The 18548-nt window shown below is 35.8% G+C and overlaps 1 protein-coding gene across 1 annotated transcript in view; it reads left to right on the top strand.

The window, feature by feature from the left end:
- The window catches only part of TRDN (triadin), a 272472-nt gene that overhangs the window by 129466 nt on the left and 124458 nt on the right, over positions 1–18548 (top strand). Inside the window, 1 exon segment of the mRNA XM_058019925.1 lies at positions 3277–3336. Within this exon segment, the coding sequence (XP_057875908.1) occupies positions 3277–3336 (60 nt within the window).

Here is an 18548-nt window from a genome sequence, read left to right on the forward strand (position 1 = left end):
TTTTTTTTGTGGGATTCCCAACAACTTTAGCTGATAAATATTAGCAAAATGATCTATCTTGACATCAAATATTAACAGATCATTTTGCAAGTCTGCTTTAGAGTGTTACCCAGTGACTCTGCATGGAATCCCAGCAGGTGAAAATGAGAATAAGCAGATGGAGTGGAGGAAGGAAGGAGCCTCTTCAACTGCCTTTATTACTGGAGACAGGGCTCCCCACATCTAGTGGAAGCTGCATTTCCTACTGTTGTGCTTCCTTTTCCCACCAAAAACCACTGCTGCCCTGCTGGATGCTTTAAAAAATTCATCTTTATGTTTCAGTCCCACTGTGACCCAAGGTGAACATAATCAATGCAGTTTTTCAGAGGTTTAAAATCAATGCAGTTTTTCAGAGATTTCCTGATCCTGCAATCTTTACTTGCTCAAGGGACTAGTTCTGCCAGCTTATCTGAAACTGTAAAAAATACAGCAGTGATCACATAAGAGTTTTTGCATAGTTTCATACTGAAATTAAAATTTAAAAAGAGAGGTCATCTTCCTGGGTAAATCACATTAAGCCCAATGACAAAAAAATGAGTATTTTTATCATTAAGAATCTAGTCCCAAATTTTGACATGATCTTTTAGTACTTATATGAATATTTGTGTCATCATTACAGAGCTATGGGTGAAAACTAAAGTGTGAAATTCCCATTTTAATAAAGGACTTTAGATAAAAATGGATTTTTAGCCATGAAGAGGCACTTGAAAAATCATATTCATTTAAAATTCCTTAGATTTCAATCTCTACTGATTGGTATCATTCCTATAAACTTAAAGAGGATGTTATAGTGCACCTTGCTATGCCATATGAAGGTTATATTTTTGTTATTGAGAGTTTTACATTCTGCCTCCAATTTCTTTTTTAAATCAAATTTTTTAAGTAGAGTTGCTAAAGATATTATATAAGGAGAAAATAATATAAAATCTTATTTCTGAGGTACAATCAAGATTAAGCCTTTTTTTTTTTTAAGTTTATTCAAATCACATTTTCACAAAACAAAATAAACCCAGAAAAAAGCCCCCACAGCAACAACAAAAAACAGATAAACAAAATCAACAACACAGTCTGGTTTATTTTTGGTCCATACTACTAAGTTTAAAGAATACATTATTTTAATATCAATGCAATGGTGTGATTCTAGGGCCTTAGGCTATGTCTATATCACAACCCAAACAGAACCAGGGCAGGCTTGTGCTCTGCCCTGGCACTGTCCATGCAGTGTGGTGTCCCCTGCCATCGTTTTGTTCTGTATCCCCTTGCAGTCTTTGGCACCATGGCCCAGATGGTTCAGGAAATCTTCCCAACAGGCAGCAAGGATAGGGGCAGCTTGTTTTGGCTAAAGAGAACGAAGAGAAACAGGGTTTTGTGCAAGAGCTGTGCCCTGCAATTTGCTTTCTGGGCTAAAGTGTTGGCATTGCTCCACTTTATTTATAAATACTCACTGAGACCCTATTGCAAGTATGTCAAAGTCAGTGCACTTTGCTGGTTTCAGTAGCTTTTGGTGAGCTTAAGGAAACAGATCTCTATGTTTTCTCACACACACACTGTTTTTTGGGTTTTTTTTAGAAGTATCATATAGACTTAGGGCAGATACTGTAGCCTTAAGGAAGGAATGCAAAGTTGGAGTCAGCCAGAATGATAAATGTGAATTCCCAAATATAAAAGTAAAAATTATTATGAATATTCATCAGAGGTTTTAAAGGCAATGTTTACAGCCACAGCCCTGAGTACATGCTGAAAGTTTTGCCCCAGGCTCTACAATCCTTACTAGTATGGCTCTTGCCACCTCACTAACACAAAACAGCTGGCTAGGCTTCTATCAACTAGAAAAAATGTTTGGAGATTTGTTGAGTTGGTAAACCTTTTCCTAATTTCTACATCTGCATAGGAAATAATGACTTGAAAGCAGTAGCTCTTCATCCGAGGACTGCTGTATCAGTCAACAAAGCAGCAGTCACACAAATGTCTCAGCATCAAGTGATACTGATGTAGCAGTGACCTATGTATGAAAGTCAATGATGCAACGAGTGTCACAGATTTGGCAATTACAATTTTCATTTAAATGTAACAGCAATGCTATTTTAAAAACTTTAATTATTCCAAAGGCAGCATAATTTTATTTTGGAGTTGTCAATGGGGAGAGAAAGTGGATTTGTGAGTAGGACAGAGATCCCACAGGAGGTGGAGAGAGGAAGAGATGTAACTTCTACAGTGTAGGAACTGTGCTAGAAGAGTCTTGGACACAGGGATTAATATGCTTCACTCAAGGAAAACTGAGAACTGACTTAGCTAACCACAAGTGGCATTTAGACATCGACATTAGCCTTCAAAGCAAATGCCCATTAGAGTCCACTGGGGCAACAAGATTTTTTTTCTGACCTGCTGAAGAATACAGCAATATAGAAGTTATTTTGTGCCCAGTTAAAGCTGATTACTTTTCCTCACCATTCCTAATGTTAGAAATTTTTATTAAGCTCTCCAGCTCTGTTTATGTATAGGAGAAATCACAATCAACACTTTTGAAATCAGCATTTTATTTAGATTCAGAAGCCTTTACTTTTAAAAAATGTGTGTGTGTATATATATATATATATATACACAAATTTGATAGATGCATTATACAAATTTAATATAAAAATATGTATTTTTAAAGATCAGTGTTTGGAAAATGATTCTGTAGTGAAACAGTAGAATTCTGTGGAAAATCTTGTTGCTATAGGAGTGTTAAGTACACAGAGTTCTCTTTATATTCCCATTCACAAAATATACATATTTATTATACGGGTAAAAACATATTAACAAAATACAGTGATACAAAACCTTTCTCTAAATTTTCAATCAGCTGTCTGTGAAATTGATATTCATGGATGATGAAAAGTCTATGGGACCTGTGGCTAGCACTGTGCTTTTTTGCCTTGTAGTTGTGCATGGGGTTAGGATATATGCCAAGCACAGCTGGCCCAGGAAAAGAGGTGGAAGCTCTGGGACACTGGAAGCTCTGCACTTCTTGGCTAGAGGTTTTGAGTTAGATCTGGAGAACAAATTGACACTTTCTAAACACCTGAACCACTCAAAGGTCAGGAGAAAAACCAGAAATATATAATAAGTAAGACCACCTATGAAAAGGCTACTGAGATGACTTTGCACTGCCAAACTTTATCTTCACTGTTAAATAAAAATGACCTTCTAAATTCACTTTCTTCATTACTCTTTTTTTTTTTTTTGCTCTGTTAGATCAATATGCATTCTGTCGCTATGTGATTGACATGTTTGCACAAGGGGATTTTTATCCAGGTACTTTCCTCTATCATTGAATTCTGTTCTAATATTCTGTTTCCCTGCAAGTTTTTGCTCCTTTATGTATTAAAAGTGTGGTTTTTTATTATTGAAAGGTCTCACAAGAGCAACAAAGAGTGTGCAAATAGTTTTAATAAAGCATAAGAGCTAATGGCTGTTTTCTTAAAGCTTCTAATTTTCTGTCTACAATGCATGAATTAAAATCAAGGTTATGTTAAAAGTAGAGTCAATGGAAGGCTGTAGAAATTGCTGAAATTTTCCATGCTTCTTTTGGCTGAGACGCAAGAGGAAGGAGCTTACTGTTAATAGCTGATTATTTGGTTTATTGGGGGCTTTTTTCTCCACAAATAGCAAGGCTTAACTCCAGAATGCTTCAAAAATAGAACTTCCATTGTTGCTAGTATATAAAATACCTTAGCTGATCCACCACTTCTGTGCTTTATCTTCTCTCTTCCCACATCTCCATGCTAATCTGTTCTAACACAGACACTTAATTCCTCACTGAAAAAAGAAGATAGAGCTACTGATGATGAATGAGCATCATCTCATAATATTAAGTCAGTCGACCCTGACCTTATTTAATAAATAGTCTTCCTGCTGAAATCTAGACATAATGTAAAAAGACATAACCCTAGGAGTGAAAAGTAATAATATTCATGAAAAGAGTTAAGGAGAGAATATTTAAGGACACTCTAAACCTAACCAGCTCTGTTTGTTCAGTTATTTGCTCAACAAGCTCTCCACAGGCACACCTCTGAACTAGTTGTTGTTTTTCTTATCTCTGCCTTGTGGCTTACATCCTCTCTTGCCGTGCCCAGGCTCAGACAGGGCTGGGAAGTCATAAGGACGTGGCTGAGAAAGAAAGACTCTCACAAAGGGGAGCGGGAGGACACAGATTTTTGTAGAGAGAAAATGAACAAACTTGGGATTCAGTAGGGAGAGGGTTCCATCAAAAGAGAGTAAAATACTGCATCTGCTCTAGGACTTCTAAAGACAAGCAGTTATAGACAGAGGGGCGGCTTTAGGCTCAGAGGGGGAAAATGATTAGTTAAAACTTACAGAGACACAGTCATGGTTTGAGTTAAAAAATAGCACCCTGCACCAATGTGAATGACCTAGTTTCTGGATTTACACAACTGTACCATCAACTTACATAAGAAATACTTTCATGGAGATCTTCAGGATCTTTCTTACAGGTGTTCTGACATTTACAAGCAGCAGCAAAAAACCCTTTTTTTCTCAGAAGGCTCCCTGGCCTGTTTGACCCTCTCCTGAGGCAGAGCAAATGTGCGGTAGGAAAGGAACAGCTTGGGTTTTTCCAGTTTTGACTTTTCCAGCTACAAGGAAACTGGGAAATCCATAAAGGGGAGCAGTGAAATAGAGAATGAAGACTGTAGTGACTTGAATTTCAGAAGATAAAGACATGACTCTTCCAGTGTTTGCCTTGTGTCATACAGTGTGCTATGACAGACTAGTGCAATAAACCACAGGTTAAAGAGCTGAAAGACATTAAATGGACATAGGGTGATCAGATGGCCTTACAAGTGGATGAAAAACTAGGGTGACAGGTTTACTCCAAAAAGTAGAAATAAGTCTTAAAGTATCTTAAATAATCTAATTTTTAGGTGAAGTGGAAATGGACTACTCCTAAACATCTCCCAAAGTCCACCTGGAGTTCCATCTGTAAAGTGACTGCCTTTTGACCTCTCAAGTCACTTGTTGAGCCCTGAAGTTAAATGCTGCAAATGGTTGTTGTGCTGAAGCCAGATGCATTTTTGTGGGAGGGGAAAAACAACCATTGCCTTGAAAACAAGCTTTATTCAACCCACCAGCTGTGAAAGGCAATGCTGGAACATTCAGACTCCAGAAACACTACTCAGTGTTTCTGAGAAGCAAAGTAGAGGTCAGGTATGATCAGCCTTGATTTATGGAAATCATTGAGAAGAGTGCCACCAAACAGTACTCGATTAGTTTGTTACTGACTTTCTCAGACGAAGTGCTCATTTTACACCATCGTTTTGTGAACAGAAGTATTACTGTAATTCATTTTACTGAATAGATAAATGTGGGGAAAACACCCTTTAATAACCCTAATATCCAATTAGAGTTACAATCTGGTATATTTTATCCTTTTATCTGTCTATATATTTTATGGTAAGGAACTTTGTCCAAACAAAGAGTTCTGAGTGCAAATCAGCTGAGGAATTAAATTACAGTCACCTTGACTCTACAGTTCTTTCAAACATGGAATAATTTCTATCAATCTCAACACTACCATTTGTGAAGGGAAAAAAATTTTGTCATAGAAAATTCCTTTGCACAGACATATTGGGATTTTCTGTGATTGATTGCAACAAACATGAATAACTGATTCCTTAGGCAAAATTTATAATGTCATTTTTAGTTATATCATTCAGCATTTTTTCTTAGAAAGTACTTTTGCAGTGTTACTATTATAAAAATCATATAAATTACTATAAGATTAGGGTTTTTTATATAAATATTAAGCAAGAATTTATAGAAAAGTAATTCATTTTATATGGCATTTTATAGTGCTCAAACAATTAACATTAAAAGTAAAATTCAGTTCTTTAGGTTTCATTAATAAATACACTTCTTAAAATACATCAAATAATGCATTTTTTCAGTCACATCAATCTGTTGAAGGTCAGTTAATGCTCCTATGTTGATTTTAACAAATGAAGCTGAAATATTCTTCACCTGCTCAAAGTTTCATCATGACAATGCAGTCTTAGCTATAAAAAATGAATGAAATGTACACAGGGAATTCAAGGAAGACATATAAGGAAGAATTTTTGCCAAGATGCTTCATGCAGCATTAGCTGGTTTTCTCGTTTCATTGGTAGTATTTGTCCTTGATACTGACAAATTTCATGGATGTCCTCCTTTAATCCACAATAATTGTACGAATATCAAATAAGTTTTAAGACTAATATTTTAATTTATTTATTATTTGAATTATTTATTTAATTGAATTTTAATTTGTTTATTTCTCTTTATGAAAGAGAAGTATTTGAGGTTCTCAGCACTTTACAATGATAATAGTGGAGTTTTAGCCATAAATTGTTTTTTTCTAATCCAGGAGTCCTTTCCTTGAATATCATGACTGCAACAGTGACCAGTTGGGTTCTACTGATACATTTAGACGTAGACCACTTGAGGCCTACTGCGCACAGTATAAAAAACTGCTTTCTGATTTCATCTTTTGAGAAATTGGCCTTAAAAATATTTTTTTTACCTTCTGTCTAAAATGCTCATGATAAGTGACAATTTCTCAGAGGAACTGCTGAACCACCTTTCATAGCTTTTCTGGTCCTATTTGTCCCTGGACTACAGTTGCTCAGCCGAGGCAGTGCTGTCTCAGCATCATTAACAAATCACTCTGCCCAAACTGCTTTGTACTCCTTTTGTCTGCCTGTAAAGAAAGAATTAATATGCATTTCTTTCAGGATTAGTTTTCCAAGTTTTCCTTATAAAGATTAAAACCTTAGGTAGAAAGCTTGATTATTTAAGAACATTAGCTATGACTGTGGTACCTTTATTTTTCTACTGGCATTTCCTAAGTCCAAGATAGCATTTTTAATGCAGAAGGTCACAAACATATAGTTTAATGGATATAGTCTATTCCATGTATTTGATAATTTGTTTGATATTCCTATTTTTTTTTCTCAGTAGTATTTCTAATGTTCTTATTCATAGTTTATTTTTTATTGGTAGGAGAAAGGGTTCTAGTTTAGTGGAAATTTTAAAACTTGTTTTCATAACTATTTTTTATGTTAGAGAGTTGGAAATCCTCACCCATGTGGAGGGATTTCAGGGGCACTCTTTGGTCACTCTTTTAGCATGGAGCACATGATACTTTAAGTTAACTGGATCGACTCTATTTTCTTCCCCCTGTGCCATAAGCCTGTTTCCTACTCTTCCCCTGCCTTCCCTGCAATGCTTGCCAGTCTGGCACTAGTCTGGCAGATCAAGGAGCTGTTCTGATGAAATGCCTGTTTTGTTTTGTGACTGCTGAAACTGGATTCTTGCATGTCTATCTTCTGCATTCTGCATGGTGCCTCAGCATGTTGTTGTGCATGCTGAATTAAGAGTGATAATCATGTCTTGGGTATTTAGTCATGAAATGCTTTTTTTTTTTCTCATGGGCATGTTATCTACTTGTGATGTGATGTGATTTTATTTTCTTTTTAATCACTTAGACGTTTATTTTGCATGCATACCTTTACTCTGTTCTGGTTTTGGTTAAACCACTTGCATTTCACGGTACACCCGACTCACTAATGGAGGATCTCTACAGTTGCTTAATTCACAACAAAGACAGTGGGAACATAGATGTGGTATTATTCACAATTTGGACTTTCTAAAACCTTAGCACTGAAGAACATGTTTGCGCTATGGGGATTGTACCACTACATAGCTGTTTCTAATAACAGCTATACTGCAAAGGAATGTGGCCATATCAGTTCCTTTCATCAATGTACACTTATATTTATTGTGTATTGCCATTCCGGGGTCTCAAAGCCAGTCCCAAAGCCAATATGAAAGCCAATGTGTTCTAGACAATTTTACTTATCTTATACTGTTGAAAAACATATCTGACTTGGACAAATTCACCAGGATTTCTGGCATGTGTACGCTGCAAGAGAGTATCCCATAGGGTAAAAGAGTCATCTCACCTTCTCATTAAAATAATCATTGAAGCCTCACCTTTTGCACACATGCTCATAAACATCCCCTCCCCCTGCACCTCTAACCACCCCAGCCCCCTCTGGCAAACATGAAAAATCAAGAAATTAAGGCAAATTGTGATGAGTATCCATGGGGAATCTTACAGATTGCTTGGTCCTGGAAAGTGTAGAGTGAAAATCCATCATGTCTACAATATTCTTCCAAGGCTTACTTCTTCCTCATTGCCAAGAAATATTCTGTCAAAGAGGAGGGACTACTGTTATTACACAATATGACAAGAGAAGTTCAAGACTACCAGTATGATACTTGCCATTTAATATCCTTAAAATATAGAGATACTGGTATAAATGTACATCAATATTGAAAGATCATGGACAGTATTACTGTGAAAAAAAACCCTACAACCTAGAATGATAAAGACTACTTTAGAAAGTAAAATGCCTGTATTTGCCGTGGGTGGGCTGTAGCACTGGAACTAAATACTTGCCCTCCGCTGTTCAGATAGCAAAACGCTTTAGGCTCTTGAACTATTTTTAAGTGTCACTCCTACTTGATTAGACTAGGATGTGTTATGGATATCTCAATGACAGGGAGTAACATTTCAACTTCTTACATTACATTTACATGGAGACAACTTTGATATAGTTTCCCTGGGGATATATTTAATGAAGTGCAATTAGAAAAAGAAATAAAAATCTGTCATAAAAAATAAGAAATAATATTATTAGCTTGCTGTTTGGAGAAATTCAGCATGAAAATCTTTCAACTGAGTTATGGGCTTTCACATTTGAGAGTAAATGCTAAAGGAATATTTTTTTTTTCCTATGGAGAGATGCTTTCTGGTGCAAGCTACTCAATAGCCCTGTCCCCAGTGGTAGAAAACAAGCAAGCCAGATTTTTTTTTTGAGAAATACTAAAGCAAAATATGGGAGGCAGTGAGATGTTTCTAGTTTTATGTTTTAAACTTTTTACTTTTTTACTGCCTGCTGAGGGAAATATTGCAACCTAAAAATTTGAAAAGACTCATCTGGAGTTTTCTTCAGAGATGGCAGTTAACTGTCCATCAGTTTATCAAAAAAAAAAAAAACTGTTCACATGATGAAACCCTTGCCAACCCATTTGTTTCTGTGGATGGCATAAATGGTGATGATTGAATGAAAGAACTATTTATTTCTCTAGTAATATCCTGGCAGAGTTTTCAATGAGTTTGAAAAGAAAGAATTAATAAACAGTAATTTTAAATACATGTATGAGAAACTGAAAATTAAGTTTGAGTTATTAAAAAGTTTTCTAACTAATTTATTAATGTGCAATTCTTAAAATAAACATTATCTGTCATTTAGAGTTAAATATTGCTTCTTTAAACTTCTATTCAAGAAACTATGAGAGGATATCCACTGATCCCATTTTAACAAGACTCTTGTCTATGACTGCTCCTCTTCCCATCCCAAAACCTGTCTATTTTGTCAAACTCTGAAATGACATTGGTCTCTCAAAGGAGATGTTATCAGCACAATCCTGACACCATCCCACAGAGGCAAAACAACTACCCATTATTCCCAGTTTGTATCATCTCACTGTGAATCAGAGCCAGATGCTGGCACATGAAGCTGCATCTGTCAACACTCTTATGGCACTTCATTGTAACTTGGCCAAAAAATTTCAAACTACTCACTCTCTTGGAAACAGCTACAAAGGGAATGTGAGGAATTCTGCTTCTGCAGAAAGGAATGGATGTCTTTCTTTGATAGTTCACTGCAAGCTTTCTGAGGATCAAAATTATGAGATACAAGAGAAAGACAAAAACCTTTGCTGATGAGTCTAAAAATGCTGAAATGAGTCTAAATCTTCAATTTTAATGGAAACAAACCAGTTTAAGCTGTGAAGGCAGAGAAATTCAAGTAACCAAATTATTCTCACAATTGCATTATGTTTATTGCTAAAATTTAGTATTAAAAATATTTCACATAGTTCAGTAAGCAAGTTTCAAATGAAGGGTGATTTCAATGGAGGATCATCAAAAGACTCAACTACTTTCGTTTTGAAAAGTAAGCAATTTAGAAAATAAAGGTAAAAGTTTAATGCCAAAACAGCCCTCCTAAACAGCTAATAGTAAACAAATAGTTTCCTATTTAAAATGTAAAAATAAGTTTACCAAGGGACTTTGTAAAATAGTAATTGCATTTAATAACTCATTGTCATAATTGATTTCCAGTTAGAATCATTACAGCAGATACTGATGCTACAAAAAGTAAATTAAAAAAATGGAGGCATTCTACAGGCAGCTTGAAGCAGCCTCAAAGTCACAGGCACAGATTCTTGGAAGGGAATGTAACTACCCTACTGGAGAAGTAACACAATGAGGCACAAAGAGTCCAGGAAGCTCCTGTAAATGGATGACAGCTCCCTGACAGAGGCAGTGCAGGATCCCACAAGGACTGGTTGCCTCGTGGTTTCCATGGTCACCTCATAGTGACAAACAGGGAAGGCCTTGTCAGAGATGTGAAGGCTGGGGGGCTGCCTTGGCCACAGTGACCGTGAGGTTGTGGAGTCCAGCAATGGGCAGGGAAAAGCAGGGCAGCAGGGAAGATTGCAACCATGGATTTCAGGACAGATGACTTTGGCCTCTTTAGGGATCTTCTTGGAAGAATCCCATGGCAACCGATCCTGTGGGAAGAGGGGCCCAAGAGACCTGGTTGATATTCAAGGATCACTTCCTCCAGGCTCAAGAATGATGCACCCCCAGTGAGCAAGAAAACAAAGAGGGCAAGAAACTTGCATGTATGAACAAGGAACTCCTGTCATTACTCAAGTGTAAGCAGGAAATACACAGGAGATGGAAGCAGGGTCGTGCCACTTGGAATGAATACAGGGAGTTTATCAGAGTAAGTTGGAGGCAAGGCTCTATCATAGAGTTCCTTAAAGTAAACAAGACAGGCAACAGCATCTAAAATGCCAACCATTTCAGTAAAGCAGGAATCCTACATGGGTTACAAGCGAACATTTGTCTTTGATGAAACATGATAACCCACTGTCTTCTCCTTCAGACAGTTTTATAAGCCCAGGTTATTAAAATTATAACTGAGCTAATGAATCTGTTATCTTTAGAATATAATTTTGAAAAATCTTAGGGAAGTTAGCCACCATAGATTGAATCTCTCAATTTTAACAACAAGGAAAATACCTGACATCTATACAATGTGCCTTTAAACACCTCCTGATGCTGAATACACTGAAATATTATGAAGAAGGAAAAAATGTGTTCTGAGGGCCTTCCACTTTTCTCGTGCATTTTTTGTTAAAAATGAAAAACCTGTATCTCTATTATGAAACTAGAAGTTACTCTTCTAATCCCAATATAGAATTCTATGCTGTCTCTGCTGGAAAATGAGGAGGATCGCTTTCAACAACAGTAATGGTATTACTTTACCATATCACATAGATAAAAAGAGCATAGAAAGGATCCAAAAGTACTTTGACAAAATACATTCCATCATGAAGCATTTCAGCTTAGCAAGAATTCCTCTCCTCTTCTGGTCTGAGAACATCAAATGCAGTAGACAGAAGAGTGTTTGGCTTTGGCATAAACAACACATCCCTACCTTGTTTTATGCCCACCTACTCATGCATCTCATCTGCAGCCACTGGGACTGTAAGCTGTGGCAGATCCATTCCTTTCACCATTCTGTCTTCAGGTGCAACTTTCTTTTGATGTCAGCTTTCTTCCTGCATGTATCTGCCCAGTCAAAAAGATGCTTAACTTATGACATATACCTATAATGAGTCAAAAATGACTTTATTCTTTCTTCATCAGGAACCACTATTCCTCCCTCTGAAAATTCACCTTCCTTCCTATTGTTTCACTTTGCCCTTCAATACACCCAGTATTATCTCACAAAATAAATAACAGAAATTTCAAAAGGTGTTCAATGCCCACATACATGATACCTAAACAAATTTTTAATTTTTTTTAAAAATTAGGTTTAAAAACAGAATTCTTCCTATATGTGAGATTCATTCATACAATTTTTGGTGGTTTGGGGAGCATTGTGTTACCAACAGTATCTACAGTGTGAAAAACAATGCATGGCTCCTTTAGTCCTGGAATATTTTGGTGGCATGAAGCATCATCTTTATGGACAACTGCAAAATAAAATGTTTGCAATTCTTTGCACCTCACTTAGATACACAAAATTTAATTGCCCAGCTTTAACCTTTAACTGTCTTTATAGCCAGTGGTATGAAATAGGGGCCTCCAGAGGACAATTTCATCCTAAGAAAGATGCCTATGATAGAAAAGATGAATCACCCTTTGAAGGTACCAATTTCTCTCCATTGACTATAAATGGATCCCTTGGGTGACTTATCAAGATATAACTGTCTGAAAGTTAACTTTTAAATGTCTGGTAGTGAGACAGCCTACATACATTCCAGAAATATGCTGCAAATGTGCAAGCAAGAATTTTGTTCAAATGAAGACTTGAAATAACAAGTTTTCTATAAAATTTGAAATATGTTATCAGGAGCAGCTGTTGATGTAATCAAGGAAATAGTGGTGCCACTTGGAAAAAAAATCATTCCAGTTGCTATAGTGTTTTGAGAGTGAGTGAAAGGGATAAAGAAAAATGGAGAGAAATATTTTCTTGAATAAACGTGGAAGATATTCCTTATCCAAATGATTCAAACAGAAGAAACCTAAACAATCTTTGCATCAGAAATAAACCTCAGCCTTTGGAGCTTTCACTTTCATAGAATTTAAGATTTAGAATTTTAGTTGTCATACGCTCACAATTTTAATTTTTATTTTTTTTCAATTTCTGTGCGATCCATTTATATGTTCAATGGAAAGACTTGGTAAGTTAAGTCATTTACCCAAAAATCATGGAGGATGCCTTGAGCACCAGGGTTAAAACTCATGACAGTGAAACCCAGGACCCTTTGTTCTAAAAGTAACTTCTTTAAAGCATAGAGCATCTTTCCTGACAAAACCAAAGGGAAAAAAGAATCAGTAGCTATCAAAGCATTATTGGTTTAAAATAATCATGATCTCCAGTATTGTAGGTTTTTTTCTTCCAGTATTTCTCATATCTACATCCATGGAACTTAGCTCCCAGTGATTTCAGTGGGAGTGAATAAACAGGAGTTAGGAGCCAACACCTCTGCAGCTTTGGGCCCTCCTCTGATATTTGGTCTAATAAAACCTCTCAGGTCTTTTCCCTCTAACTTCAGACTGCATTATTGAAATTTTAACTTCTGAAAAATGGCTATGGATTCACTGTCTTAAGTGATTGTCAAGTGTAGACAAGATAGGTAACATAATCATTAACTCCTTGTTTTCCTCATTCAAGCAAAAAGACTCAGAGATATGAAAACCTTTGTGGCTCCAGGACAGAGATACTTGGATTTAGTTTGACTTCCAGTGATTTATTTAATAAGTATATTCATTATCCACAAATATCTGTAATTGTGAGAGATTATCAAAATTTGTAATTTTATCTGTAATTTAATTTTATCCACGTTAGGCTGTTTTTGTTTTGCAAAAACTGGCATATGCACTCTTTTTTGAAGACAACATAAAGCATCATCATTCTTGTACCTATCACTTATCGCTTTTCTGACTTGGGCACTGAATATTTCTTACATGTAGTTGGACTAAGGATGGTTGCAAATATTATATGTACAGATAAACCAAATGCAAAGAACAGAAATTACTAAGCAGTGCTCACATGGCATAGTCAGTGTCTATTGCTTTTCATCATAACAGTTTATAAGGTCCCTCTGTTCTGTTTAATTGTTAGCTGCAAGTATTTAGTTGCAGCGTTTTCTGTTTTAATTGGATATTTCATATTGTGAAAAAAAAAAGCATCTATGCCAACTCCTGATATTCATGTTAATTATGCTAGGGGTCACTGTATATGATACCAATTTATTAAAGGTTATTTGGGGAGAGAAAGAAAGACTGAATAAGTCTTTTCATTTTGTAATCCGCCTCTCCAGTCCTTTTGTACTACATTGTGCTTATAATAACCCATCATTACCACAAAATAACCCATAATTTCCACTGTCCTGGTACTTAGTTCTTTGAGATCCATCTTTTGATATTTCTAGACACAACATGTAGGTTTATTTTTACCTGCTAACTGCCTGTGAAAAATAATGTGAGGAAGTGGAGTCAGCAAATTCAATTTTCAATATTTTCAATTCAATTTTATTTTAATGTCAGGAAAGGCTGTGTGACCTCTTAACGTATAATGACAAAACTGTTAATGCTTAGCTCTTAACTCCTACGTGACTTCAGTCTTCTGAACATAAAAATTAGAACAGTTTTCACAAATATGGATTGAACTAAAGAGGGATTTTGTGGTAAAAAAGCTGTGTAAGGGAGTTCTCACAGATATACTTTTGTAAACAGATTAAGCTGAAAGCTCTGTCATGCATCTAAAATACATTGCATGTGTTTCTGGACCCATAGTATCTGCTTTAAGTTAAAACAGAAAAAAACCCCAAAACATTAATAGCTCTACCCATGCCTGTCTTGCCTGCCTCATTTGCACACTTGTTATGCACACTTGCATTGTTTGAGATACGAATGCACAGGAAAAAAAAAATATATATATATCAAACAAATTCCCAGCTGTGACTTTAATTGGATTTGGTGTCTGAGTGAAAACACAGCAACAGATGTTCACACAATCTCCAGGAGTCTCCAACAATGATTCTCACACCTGTTCAATCTCCAAATCAAGTATTTTCTGTTCAGAAACATCATTAAACCATGGTAGGAATTTGGAAATAGATGGTCTTCAAGGTCCCTTTGAACCCTAATCTTTCTCTAATTCATTCTAAATAAATATTGTTATGTTTTTATATGTTCATGCATACACATGTATATTGCATATATTATATTATTACTACATAGAAACATATATAAGAATCCATTATCAACAACAAAGGATGAACTCAAATATTTATGCATTAAAAATAGAAGTCTATCAAGTTGCTGCTACTTATGTTTGGTGTCTTGAGAAGAGAAATTTAATCCTTCCCCTTACTCCCTTTCAAAAGAGCATTTGGGATATCAGTCTACTTCCTTCCTTCCTACACCCTCAATTTTAACCTAGTAGTCCTTGCTTTCAGCTTAATAGATGGATGGACACCCAAAGTTGTTAGGTTATTTGTACAGGCCTGGTTTCGTTGCCTGTGTGTTGGGGGAGTATCTCACAATAATGTGCTTTACTCTAAGTTAGACTCTATGTAGAGTTCCAAAATTATTTGGGGTTTTTTAATGGATTTCAAATACGTAGATATAGTGGAACATAGCTAGATTTGTCATTACCCATGTAATCTCCCCTTTTCTTCTTTTCTTATGCATCATAAAAGAAATTGGCTGATAGTGTGGCAACACTAAAATTTAAAAGACTGCATTGCTACTGGTACTGCATATACTGTAGTGTAGCTTTTTCTTAAGTAATATCATCAGTCTATGCAAAATCAGAGTTTCACTTTATGTTGGGCAATTAACCATTTAATAAAGAGCCACCTTCTGAGTGCAATTGAAAAACAGAAATATATGTTGGCTACTAAAATATACTTTCTTAAAAGTCTCATTTTATTATCCATTAATTCCATCCTCCCCTGCCAAAAATTTTGTTTCAAATAGGTCATTAAAATCCTGTTTAGTATTTTTTCCCATTTGACATAATTTTGTTATGTGGCCACATCTAGATTACTAAATCAAACTCAACTGAACTGTTCTCTCTCTGAATGTGATTTTTTTCTCTCATAGAGAGAGCCAAATCCAGTACACTTCCTCAAGGTCAAAATGGGTTGGATGTATCTCAGCTATCTATTGGGAGTGGTCCCTGGCCCCTGCCAATTCCTGAATTGAGCCAACGAATTTTTTGAGACACTGCTGCTTGGCACAAGTCCAAGTTGTCAGAGGCTATCCAAAAATATGTTGCAGGATATGTAAATCTGAATTCCAGAGCCCAGTAATGTTCCCAGGCCCCATTTAATTGCCAGTGTGCATGAAATCTTTGTGCCACAGTGTGTTCCTTAGGAAAGAATGCCTATGTGGGGAATCAGTATTTTATTTCAAGTAATACATTCCAGAAAATGAGCATTTGCATTGTTCAGTACAGTTGCATAATCTCACCTCTTGATCCTCAGCTATTCTTTCTAATGAAAAAACAGTTTGCTCCTTTCATGCACATACAATAAGCGGAGAAACCTTTCCCCAGAACAGTCACAGCCTAATGACTGAAAGCTGGGGAGAGACTCACCTTTAACTTGTAGCAACTGGCAGGTCAAAACAGGAAGCCTGGGCAAAAGGGTTGGATTCCATTACATTTTCAGTCCTCTAAAAGCAAATTTGGCAGTCTTGCCTCATTCTGCTGATCCATGCCTTGTTCCAACATTCATTAAACATTTGATTGGAATTTACTTTTCATAAAAAATGACTCTGCAAAGACAATTACTTTATTTGAATTATTTTTACTATCACTAGAGAATTATGTCATATCTGAGCAGAATGAGATTTAGTTGAAGACATTTTGCTGTAGAAACAGAGAAACTATAACAAAGTATTTGTGCTGTTGGACCATAGGATTCCTGCTGTTCAGGTATATGGATATGAGGAAATGAACAGTCATAGGAATGGTATTTCCACATATTGCACCCTGTGATAGCATTATTTCTCTCCATATCCAATTGGAATATTCACCAGTCTGGAATGCCGGAATAGTAGTAGTAGTAGTAGTAGTAGTAGTAGTAATAATAATAATAATAATAATAATAATAATAATAATAATAATAATAATAATAATTTAATTTAATTTAATTTAATTTTTTTATCCTGAAAGATATATTTAGACACTTTATTAAGGTTGCTGCAGACAAGTTGAACTCAGAAGATCAGGAAAGAAGGAAAACTCATATAATTTGATATTATCATAAATCAGTTTATACACAATATTTAAATATGATATTTTTGACACACACAGAGAGACATTTCCTAGATTGAGAAAAGTAAGGTAATTAAAGTTTGTCTTGTATGCCTTATCATGCAATAAAAAAATCTAAAATATTAATAAACCAAGTCAGGATTAATTTATTCAAGACATCTCAATCAATTTGATAAACACTGATGACAGAAATTTCCCAGAGCTTGAGGACTGCAGCTGATTTTCAATGAAGTGTTCATGTTACTTAGTTAGAGTCCTAAACCTATTCATCCTTGCAGCCTATTTCTTTCCTTTCAGGCTGTGGAGGAAGGTACTCATGTCTTAATGTGACACTTTTTCTCCTGGTGAGATCACACCCATGAGCCTAAATCCAAAATATTTCACTCTTTCTGTTTTCATCAGATGTAATATATTTTCAGCTTTTTACAATATCATAATATGAAGGAGATACCTAAAGCACAGCTGCATGGACAGAGGACACACGGAAATGTTGTGGATCAACTCTAGGGACAGACTGGCAAAAATGCATGGACATTTTCGTGGTTGCAATTACATCTTTTGGAGAAATCAAAGCTTACTTTATTTTTTTTTAAGCAGCTTAAATGAACCTTAGTGGCTTATCTCCTAGCAGTAAAATGGAGGCTATGTTGGAAATGAGAAGCAAATAACTATGTAGTGCTTTTTGTGGCTGCATTTTAAAAGCTGTGAGATAAGTGTATGTCCAGCAATAATAGTGGTAATCTGGATAACAACTTCTCGTAATTCATGGACTAATCTGATTGTCCACTGAGAGCATTAAATACATCCTGCCTTCCTCTCATTTACATCATGGATATGTGTCCAACTGGCCACTGCCAGAGTCAAGATAGTAGACATCATTAATACGAATGGTCTGATCTGTTGAAGCCAATTCCTCAGTTCTATTTATCAGTCTGTACTACAGAAAACCACTTGTGCTTTATAACTTAAAGAAGAGAGAAGAAGGAAAAGAAAAGAAATTTGACTTAGGTTATCCCCTTTAACATATTTCATCAAAAGAATGGATAAAATATTTATTCATTTACTGTCCTTTACATTCCCATCAAAGTGAATAGAGAGACATTTAATAAGACATGGAAACATTAAAGAAGCCTTTTATCAGAGTGGATGGGAACCTGCTCAGAACAAACATTTTGGCCTAAGGGAAAGTTTTTGATCTGTGAAGCTTAAACTTAAAACACTCTCATATTGGATCATGTGGTCAATTTGCATGAAATAAATGATTTGCTTAAAACTTGTAAAGCTATAAAATAGAACTTGACAAGTCATTAGCAATAAGTGGGATCATACTGGCATTATGCGCACACTGGCGCTATCATTAGAAAACTGCTGCCACAGCAAAGCACAGGGAGATAATGGGGCCAGCCTCCAATTTGACCTAGAGGAGTTAGATCATTGCCCCACACTGTAGATACCACTGTGCAGTCCAAATTATCGACTCTCCTTCATCATTACTCATCTACTCAACGTTCTGAGCCACTGCCCTTTGTCCCT

This window comes from Melospiza georgiana, chromosome 3, assembly GCF_028018845.1.
Source record: "Melospiza georgiana isolate bMelGeo1 chromosome 3, bMelGeo1.pri, whole genome shotgun sequence".
Classification (NCBI taxonomy): Eukaryota; Metazoa; Chordata; class Aves; order Passeriformes; family Passerellidae; genus Melospiza; species Melospiza georgiana.